Below are 10205 nucleotides of genomic sequence, written 5' to 3' on the forward strand. Positions count from 1 at the left end.
GCAGGTACTGTTCCTGTGAGTTAGAGGATCTATGTGATAGTTAATTATTCATGGTGTGGGGGAAGTGGTCCCCTGAGCACCTCCTCCCTGTTCCCTGGGGTGGGTGGGCGGATGGGGAGAGGAGAGGCCTGTGCAGGTCTGGACTTTGGTTCTTGTCTTCTCCTTGGTCCCAGCTAGGGGTGAGAGTTCCCTGGGGGTCCCTCCTACTCCCTCTGCCTGAGGCCCAGGCTACTGAGCTCCTAGAGCGGGGGTGGGGAACCTCCACCACTGCCGCCACCACCGCTGGTATTTACAGGGCAGAACTGTTGCTGTTGGACGTCTTGCCCTTTTCAAAGGTGACAATGAAGTTCAGGGCCACCCTGGTCCTTCAGACGTGAGCATCAGAGACCTCTCCCAGGTCCTCCCAGGTCGTGCACACGGAGGCACAACCAGCCCCCTTTTCTGGAGTCTGCAGTATAGCAGACCGAATGTCCTGATTTGGCTTCGGTCTGGCTGCCAGGGATGCTCAAGTAGCCAGGCCTTGGGTTTCCACCGGTGAATTCTGTTGCCCTGAGAAGAATGGACTCCTCCCAGCCAGTCCTGGGAATAGGCCATCCCCCCTCACCCCCCACCCCACACACACCCTCCCCTCCCAGCCAATCATCTGGCTGAGCTGTTCCCAGGTGTGGTGCTGCACCCCATGCAGCAGTGAAGGACAGGCCCTGCTCTGGGGGAGCAGGCCAGCTGGAGGGAGAACAGCTTGGTTTCAATAACACTTTATTTTTGGAGACAGCATTCATAATGATTAAATACTTGGACCCTGTCACCAACTGCTTGGGTTTGAAGTTTGACTCTGCCACTTACCAGCTGTGTGGCCTTGGGCAAGTTACTTAACAGCTCTGTGCCCCGGTTCCTTATCAGTAAAATAGGGAGACGGATGGTGCCTACCCCATAGATAAATTTAAGAGGATTAAGTGAGTTAGTACATCTACTTTCAGTAGGATTGGCCCGTGGAAAGCACAGGATAACATTAACGTCATTTTTATTACAAAATACTTCCTAAGCTCTTACGTTATTTGGCCTCAACAACTAGCGCTGGCTGGCAACCCTCCCACAGGGAGTTTCTCCAGGGCTGGTGGGTAGGGTGGAGGCCCCAGGGGGAAGGTGGGGCTGGAGACAGGCCTGAAGGGACAAGTAACGTTTGGGTGTTGCAGGGCCTGAGGGGTGCTCCCATGAGGTAAAGTGAAGGGTGGGGCCATTTCTCTGGGGGAATGCACTTCCCGTGTTGTCTGTGGTGGGTCCCCTTTTCTGGAGTCGCAGTACAGCAGACAGGAGGCTTTGTTCCGAGTACCAGCAGGAGGCTGGTTACACCTCTAGGGTGACCTCATGGGCTGGCTGACCGAGCCCCTCACCGGGGATTCCCACATCTGGATGGCAGGTACCTTCCTGCAGGAGGCCCCCATGGGTGCCGCCCACCTGGGGCCCCCTTAGGAAGGAGGAGCCTGTCCATAGCCCAGGGCCCTGGGTGGGTGGGAGCTCACTGTGTGAGGCTGTGGGTCATCACTATCTCCCTGGCCCTCCACTCACATGAACAGCCCGAGTGATTATTCATTGATTTCTTCTCACGGTAACATCTCAAGAGGATATTTCCTTCCCGTCAATGCGGTGGCAGAGGGGGCAGGAGTCTGATGACCTGGTAGGGGGTCTCTAGGGCAGCCCTGTGCCACTTATCTCCTGTCACTCCCTTGCCTTGCTTTTCGCTGAGCTTCTAATGCACCCGAAGGTCTGAGAAGCCAGCAGGTGGTGGGCAGATATGTAGGGAGTCGAGGAGGGGGTCAGGCCAAGAGGAGCTGGGGTCAGGCCTCCATTCAGCAGACCTTGGGCCCTCCAGCCAGATTCTCCCGGCGTCATGGTGGGAAGCAGAGGTGCGATGGGAGAGGACGCTGGTGGGAGGGCTGGGAGATGGCAGGCCAGCTGCTGCCGCGAGGAGCTGTGTGATCGCGGGCAGGTTGCTTCACCTCTCTGGACCACCTCCACGCCCTGCCTTGTGAAATGAGGACGTCGTACTGAATGGTGGGACCTGGCCTTCCCCAGGCTGTCACCATTCCACCGCCCAGGCCTTCTTTCTAGAGCATTCAGCAGTCCTTAGAGGAGGGCAGGCCATGCCGGGGCACTAGGGAGAGTTAGGCAGCCTGACCTGCTGGGGGACGTCCACTCCAGCTGGAGGAGATAACTCGTCCCTGTGACACTCCAACTCTTCACTCAGGACCTCCCCTTCGCTTTTGGAGGGGCCCCTGGGCCTGACGATGTTCTCTTTTCCAGGAGAGGAGTTTTACGAGGCCTCGCCCTACGAGCAGGTGACCTCCCGCCTCTCCGACATCTTCAGGCTCGCGTCCATCTTCTCAGGTAAGTGGGCTGGTGCTGGGGCCTCCCGGTTCTCGCCTGGTCCAGGTGCGGCGGGTGGAGCCCTGGGCTGGCTCAGGGTCCTGGCCTGTAACGCCAGCAAGCCCCTGACCGCTCTGAGCATCAGATAGATCCTCATCTGTCAAAGGAGGCAGCACGCCCGCCCAGGTTCTGCATGGAGTAAAGCGTTTATGGGAACTGCCTGGCTCGAGCCGGCCAGGCAGCAGGCCTCCAATATGAAACCTGCTGTCACTCTCCTCTTCGTCACCTGTCTTGCCCGATGGGTCCCTCTTTCCAGTCCCCCTGCTCTTCTGTTCTAGTTGTTCAAGCTCTTTGTGCCTCAGTCTCCTCAGCTGTGCAATGGGGAGCATACTACCTTGGAGATGGCTGCGAGGTCTGAAGGAGCCAGTGGTTGTTAAGGGCTCAGCGTGCTGCTGGGTGAGCCTTCAGGAAGCGTGGGCTGTGGTTGTTGGTGTTCATGTCACTGCTGTCCATTCTGCTGTGGGATCCCCCCCACCCGCAGGGCTCCGCTCCTTGCACCCCACTGAGGGGCCTCTGAGGAAGGGCTCTGAGCCCCAGGGGGGGGAGAAGGACCAGGTTAAACTCCAGCTTTGCTCCCACATAGTGAGCTCCCACCCACTCAGGTCCACGTGTAGGAACCTGATAAGCTTTCTGGTCCTTTCTTCCTGACCTTGTTGTTCCTTCTGCCATTTGGGGGCCCAGTGGGCCCAGGGCAGTCTGCCCCTGCTTGGGCACCGGGGGGTGGCTTCCGGTCTTGGAACTGCTCTGTGGGGCTGGGGTGAGCTCTCCTGGAGTCACCTGGTGCTAGAAGGTGGCAGGGTGGGCTTGTTCCCTGGGATCCTGTGCCCGGGCCCCTGTTTTCCAGCTGGTTTTGAGGCAGGATTTGAAGCCTTCTGGGCTGTCCTTGATCTAAGCCAGGGTTCCTCACCAGCACCACTGCTGGTACTTGGGCCTGGGTAGATCTTGTGGGAGGAACCCACCCTGTGCATTTAGGATGTTGAGCAGCGTCCCTGGCCTCTGCCAAGGGATGGCAGTAGCACCCCCTCCCCAAGCGTGACAACCCCAAATATCTCCAGACATGGCCTGGGACACATTTGCTGCCAGTTGAGAAGCAGTGCTCTAAACTGTGACACAAAAGACCTGTGAGCCCCCAAGCCCTTCCGAATGGAGAATTCTCTAGGACAATGCTGCTCAAACGTTTCCCCATTATTACCCCCTAAGGAGAAAAATTAATCCTCTCTAACTGGGGAAATACTCAGTCTGCTTGGGCTGCCATAACAGAATAGTGGCTTAAACAATATGAATGTATTATCTTACAGCGCTGGAGGCTGGAAGGTCAAGATCAAGGTTGGGCAGGGCTTGGTTTCTGGTGAGAGCTCTCTCTCTGACTTATGATGGCCACCTTCTCACTGTGTCCTCACAGGGTGGGGTGGGACAGGAGAGTAGTTGGGGGTGAGTTGGGGGGAGAGAGAGAGAGAGATCTTGTTATAAGGCCACAGTCCTCTCAGATTAGAACCCCACCCTTATAACCTCACTCAACCTTAACTACCTCCTAAAAGCCTTCTCTCCAAGCACAGTCACATTGGGGGGGGGGGTCACTGCTCTTTGAGGGGCACAGTTTAGTCCATAGCAAGTGCCAAGAAATAAAGTGTTATCAGACAGGGTTGAGTTTCGGGGGGCCACAAACCATGGTAATGTCTATTTTGTTTTTGCCAAACCAAGAACCAATTTTTGTTTCAGTGAGGGTGACACCATCCTCTCCTGTTGAGAATGCATGTTTCAGGGATTGAGACGGGACATTATGCATGTGCCTGGTGAGAGAAACCCTGGACACCCGTGAGAAGGAAGGCACTGGCCAAAGGGTGACCATTTGGACATCCAGGGCCTGGTGGTGGCGAATGGCACGGAGGCTGCAAAGATGGTCTGTGCGTTGAGCTCCCTGGCTGGGCTGTCACCATCAAAGCCCCCAGAGGGGTAAGAGCAGAGGAGTGGGGCTCGGCAGCTTGTCGTCTGGCTTGCCTGCAGGCACTGTGGTCAGGCTATAGGCCTTGCCCGTCCGACAGGGCTGCCCTGGGTGAGGGGTTGACTGAGGTCTCTCCCAGCACACATTCTGCTTCTTACATTTTCTGGTTCGTTCTGGGTAGAAATCCACCCTGGACCACTCCTCTGAGACAGTGCTCGGGGGCACAGATGCAGGTGGAAGATGTCGTTGGCATGTGGATGCTCTGGTGGGGATGCCCTGGCGGCTCTGGCACACCCCTTCCCCACCCTACAGTAGCTCAGGTACCAGCTGAGTTCTGCACGTGGGTGGGAGCCACTGGGTCTAACTCCAGTAAAGCAGCTTTGGCTTACTCCCTGAGGGTTGAAGGTCAGACGTCCTCATTTCAGTCCGGCCCCTGCTGCTCCCCGGGCTCACATTAAGTATCTTCTTAGCAGAAAATCTTTACGTAATGGACTTGACACTCTGTGGGACAAGGATGTTGACAAGATAAATGAGGAAATGACTAGGTCTGCAGCTCAATGAATCAGCTGCCTTCACCCGCTGCCCTGGATGCCTGGGCCCCGGGGACCGCTCCCCGCAGTGAGGGAAGGCTTCAGGGTCTGGAACAGCTCCCTCCTCATCACCCCCGGGGACTCTGCTCCACCCACTGCAGCCCCGGAGCTGGTGCATGGGCGGCTCTGTGTGGGGCAACTTGGGTGCATCGCTGGGTGAGGAGGCCCTGGCCTGGCCAGCCCGAAACCAAGTGGGCCGTGGTGGGCTCAGCAGAGAGGAGGCTGGGTGGGGAGCAGGGAGGCCCAGGGTCCAGGGCATTCCCTGCCACAAGCCAGCGGAAGGGCTTGGGCAGGTCACTTCTGCTCCAGACCTTGCATTTTCTTTCTGAAGAAAGGAGGCGTGAACTTGAAGTAGTGCTCCCCAACCTTTCCCCATCGGGGTGCTCAGACCATGGCAGTATTGTTGGCACACGCGGATGAGCAGAGCAGCCCGGAGCTCAGCGATTGCAAGCCCCTGCCAGGCTGCCCTGCCAGCAGAGGGGTCTGTATCTGGGCACACATGTCACCTGCCTGTAGCTCGCTGGTGGGGAGGCCTGGCCTGGTGACCCAAGATGTTGCAAGGCTGCTGCATTAGGGCTGTGTGGAGCCCCTCCCACTTCCACACATGCGCAGTTGGCTGTATGCTGCCCCTTGTCTTGGTGGCTCTCCTCCAGGCCCCACTGTCCCCCCCCCCCCCCCTGCTGGGGCCTCAGGGACTGTAAGAAGGATGCTGCTGTATCCTCTTCACTGTCTGAGAATTCAGGGCCCTGGTGCAGAGCATCCTGGGATGTGTGTTCTCCTTATCTCTCGCCTTCTCTCTCTGATGGGGTTCTTGGAAAGTCCTACTGGGATTCTGTTGGCAAAGAAAGCTGCCAGGATTACCCAACCCTCTCTGATGCTGGAGGCCCTGGGGGCAGGGCTAGCCCTCCCCTCCTCCCTGCCCAGGGCAGACACAGGCCTTGGGCTCAGTGGCTGGATCCGGGATTCCTGGTGTCCAGTGAGTCCCAAGTCCAAGGCCAGGGGAAGAGCAGTCTGGCTCCACCCTGAACCAGGTGACAGTGATGTTGGGGGCATCCAGGGTCCTGCCCCAGCCTTGTAGATGGGCAAGGAGATTCCATGGAGGAGGAGTGAGGTCTGTCCTCTTTCTAGCAATTCAAACTGCCCTTGGAAACATGAGCTGGAGTGTTTAGTGCACCTGGTGCGCAGGAGGAGTGTGTGGGCCTCGAGCCACACAGTGCTGGGTCTGAATCCCACCTCCTCTGCTTAGGGCTGTGTGACCGTGGCCTCGCTGGGGCCGTTCAGAGCTGCATGGCCTCTGTTTGTCCAATGGGAGTGTGGCACCTGCTCACAGGGTAGATAAGGAGGATTCTGTGAGAATGGATGCAGGGAGAGGGACGGCGAGTCATCCTCTCTCTGCCGAGGATGTTCAAGGCTGGGTGCCTTCTGGAGGGGACGCAGGGGCGGAGGAGCTGAAGTTGGGAGTCCCTCTGCCCCCGAGCATCTGTGACTTTGGGGATACCGGATCCCAGCTGGTTTCACCTGGGAGGCAGGAGAGGCTGGAATAAGGTGGAGAGGAGAGAAAGGCTTCTTCGGGAAAGGAGAGGTTGTCCAGGCAAAGAGAAGTCACGGAGGGGCCATGTGGAGAGGGAGGGGAGCAGAGATGCCCTGACCACCTGGAGGGAGGCCTTCCAGGTGAGGACGAAGGGCCCGGGCAGGCCAGGCAGTGGTTTTCCTCCCAGCCACGACCATGCCTGAGGGACAGGAGAAGTGACAGGCAGTGGCTGGCTGGGCGGTCAGCAGGCGCTGCCTCCACATCCTTGGTGAGGGGCGGGGCCTCCAGCATGGCATGCGAGCATTTCCGGATGCTTGGGCACGGAGCATGTTTATGCAAACACGTCCTTCCCTTTCTGTAGCTGGGAGGGAGCTCAGAGATCACCTAGGCTGACCCCTGCCCCTGACAGAAAAGGAAACTGAGGCCCCGAGAGAAGGTACAGACAGAGATGGAGGTTCAAATCCTGGGTCTGCCCTGCCCAGCCTGTACCTGCACAGGTGTCTCACTTCGAAGCCCCGTGTCCTCTTGCAGGACATGGGCAGGTAGAACAGCCTGCCCTCCAGGGTTTTGTGAGGCTGAGTGAGTAATCAGGGGGGTGCTGGCCGGTGCCTGGCACACTGCACTGAACTGCTGCTGTGAAGACCCCCTGCTGAGGGATCTCCCAGGCGGAAGGCAGGCAGGCAGGGCAGGGCCGGCCTGGAACGCAGCATTTGGGGAACAAATGCTTGGTGATGGGCGGCTGCCTCCCACCTGTGAGAGCGCTGGATGGGGCTGCAGTGGGAGGCCCTTGGGTGATTTTCGGGAGACAGTGGGACCCCTGGGCTCCCGCTGAGCTGCTGTGGCCTCTGTTGGTCCACTGTGACTGGTGGGGACACATGAGGCTGGCGAGAGGCCGGGCTCAGGCCCTCTTCTGGGCTGGAGAAGGAAGAGATGGGCGGGTGTCTGCCTCAGTTGGCCTGCGAGCCTCCGGGAGCGGGCAGCTTGCTTGGGTGGAGCCAGGAGGGCCCAGAGATGTTCTTGTTGGAGGCTCTGGTGGCCCCCTTTTTCCGGGCTCAGGACAGGAGGAGCCCTACCCTGTCACGAAGCCCCACAGACGGCCCCTGAGAGCGAGCACAACCTGCCATGGTGCTTCAGCGCCTTCCCCTGCATCACGTGTGTTCTCTCTTTTGTTGGGACAGTGGAGATCCGAGTTCGTTCTTTTTTCATTGCTGTCCCGACGGCAGCTCCTGGGGCATCCTGGAATAGTGGTGGGCGTGGACCCTGAGGCCCGCTGTCCTAGCTGTGAATCCTGGCCTGGCCCTCCCAGCTGGGTGACCCAGGGTGGGTCACGACCCCTCTGCATTTCACTTGCTCACCTGTAAAATGGAGCAGTTCGGCCTGCCCTGCAAGGGTCGGCGACGGCATGTGCCCAGCTCCTCACAGGGCGCTGGGGCACAAGGTCATGGAGATGGCAACCATGGTGGCATCGGGGGCTGCTGGGGGCCAGTGGTTTAGTGTGAGGGGTCACAGCTGCACAGGAGAGGTGACAAGGAGGCCAAGCAAGTCTGAGGTGTCCTGTGAGTGCTCATCACAGGAGCACCTGAGTTTAGAGGGGGGTCCCTGGCCAGGTGCTCCCCCGAGAGAGGCAGGGCCGGGCCGTGTCTGGAGGTCCGTGTTTGTGCAGTAAATGGTGAGTGCTCAGGGAGGTCCACAGAGGACACAGCTTTAAAATGAGCCAGGCCCTGTCCTCACTGTCCAGCGGTGCTGGCAAGCACCCACTTAGACACCCACTAGGTGGTTTATTGTTGATGGTGACATAGACAAAAGACTATCCCAGGAGTCTAGGGGGCGCTGCAATGGCCGGTGGCCGGGAAAGCCAGGAAAGTCCTGGGAGAGGAAGAGTGGGATCTGAGCATGACGTCCCTGCGGGACCATGGCTGGGAGGCCTGGGCAAGCTGGGTGTGGAAGGAACCACATCTCTGAACCTCGTGGGCTCAGGACACTGAAGAGAGACCCTGGTGGCCTCTCTGGGGCTCCTGCCCAGGACTTACCCAGAGGACAGAGCTCGGCGACTGCTTGACTAGAGCTGCCCTGGCTGGGCGAGGGTGTCAGAACCCATTAAGGTTCCCTCAGTGGCCCTCGCAGGGGCGGGTGGGGAAGGACTGGGTCCAGCTCAGCTCTGCTGGATGCCTAGATGCCCTCCCTTCCCTGGCTCCCCGAGGGGTGTCTGGGCCTCTGAGCCCCCGCCCTCCTGCCTTGGGTGGCTGAGCGGATCGTGAGTGAAGGCTCCCTGGTTCGGTAGGTTCAGTAGGTTGGCTGGTGAGTCTGGGAGATCCTGCTGAGGCAGCCCCTGAGGAGGTGGGGGCTGGGGATGGAGGGCAGGGAGGAAGTGAAGGAATGGCAGCCTCCCCGGCTGCCCCTGGCACGGCGGCTCCGAGATAAACTGCTTATCCGCAGGTTGTCTCCCTGAGCCGAATGCAGAAGCGTGTTATTTAAATTTCAAAATCACATTCTTCTCCTTACAGCTGTCAGAGGCTCTGAGCATCACCGAAAATTGGGCTTTAGCTGCAGCTCCGTCACTTCTTACACCTCCCCTTCCAGGGAAGTCGTCTGATGGCCAAGGGGAGGGCGTGGGGTGGGGAGAGGACTCCGGGGACAAGGAGAAGCGAGGTGTCCGGTGGATGGGCCAGGGGACCGGGACTCTCGCCCTGCTGGTCAGCAGTCAGGAAGGAGTGGGAGGAGGCCAGCTTCCCCATCAAGGGGTGCCAAGGCTCTGGGAGCTGGGGAAGTCTGCAGTCCCCCCTTCATGCCCTGCTCCCCCTCCCATCAATGGCGGGACCTCAGCTCCTGTCAGTGTCTAGAGGAATTTGCTCCCACTGAGGTGTGGGCAGGTGTTGGTCAGTCCATGTCTGGTTGCCTTTGTGTATAAGGAAGAAATTGCTATGGAAAAAAAAGGGAGAGAACAAAGTTTAACTCCAAACACGGCTTTTTAACGGTAGATCCTCAGGTGTCATCGTTGGCATGAGGTTTTAGGGGGGAGGTATTTTTCGGTACCTTCATCAGCACCTTCCAGGACACCTGCTTGCTGGCTCCCCTGCGGGGGACACAGGACAGGCTGTGCCGTGGCGTGGATGCTCGGAGCTGGGCCTTCCTGCTTCGTGGAGCGCCTGGCGTGGCTCTGCAGGTCCTTCCCCCGAGTGTTCCCCTGGCTTAGCCTCGAGCTGCATTCACCTTGTTTTGTCCGATAGGAGGAGGGCTTATTTCAGAGCCCTGGGAACGCCCCTCCCTGCCACAACCCCAGGGGTGGGCAGCACGGACTGTGTCTGAGAGAGTCAGTGTGTGTATGTGTGTATAGGTGTAGGTGGGGAGTATAGTGTGTTTGGTACATGCTTTGGTAGTGTGTGTGGTGGTGTGGGGTGGTGTGGGGTGTGTGTGTGTGTGTGTGTGTGTGTGTGTGTGGTTTTGTATGTGTCTATGGCAGCGGTTCTCAACCTGTGGGTCGCGACCCCTTTGGGGGTTGAATGACCCTTTCACAGGGGTCGCCTAAGACCATCGGAAAACACATATATAATTACATATTGTTTTTGTGATTAATCACTATGCTTTAATTATGTTCAATTTGTAATAATGAAATTGGGGGTCACCACAACATGAGGAACTGTATTAAAGGGTCGCGGCATTAGGAAGGTTGAGAACCACTGGTCTATGGGATGGTGTGTGTATGTGGTGTATGGGGGGT

At 58.4% G+C, this 10205-nt stretch overlaps 1 protein-coding gene across 2 annotated transcripts in view; it reads left to right on the top strand.

Annotated features, from left to right (window-relative positions):
• GFRA2 (GDNF family receptor alpha 2) overlaps positions 1-10205 on the top strand; it is an 84949-nt gene that overhangs the window by 9724 nt on the left and 65020 nt on the right. For both annotated transcript variants that reach the window (XM_014468300.2, XM_014468299.2), the window contains one exon: positions 2302-2385. In XM_014468300.2, coding sequence (XP_014323786.1) covers positions 2302-2385 — 84 coding nt within the window. The remainder of the gene's footprint in view (positions 1-2301; positions 2386-10205) is intronic.

Source organism: Myotis lucifugus, unplaced genomic scaffold, assembly GCF_000147115.1.
Source record: "Myotis lucifugus unplaced genomic scaffold, Myoluc2.0 scaffold_445, whole genome shotgun sequence".
In the NCBI taxonomy this organism is placed as follows: Eukaryota; Metazoa; Chordata; class Mammalia; order Chiroptera; family Vespertilionidae; genus Myotis; species Myotis lucifugus.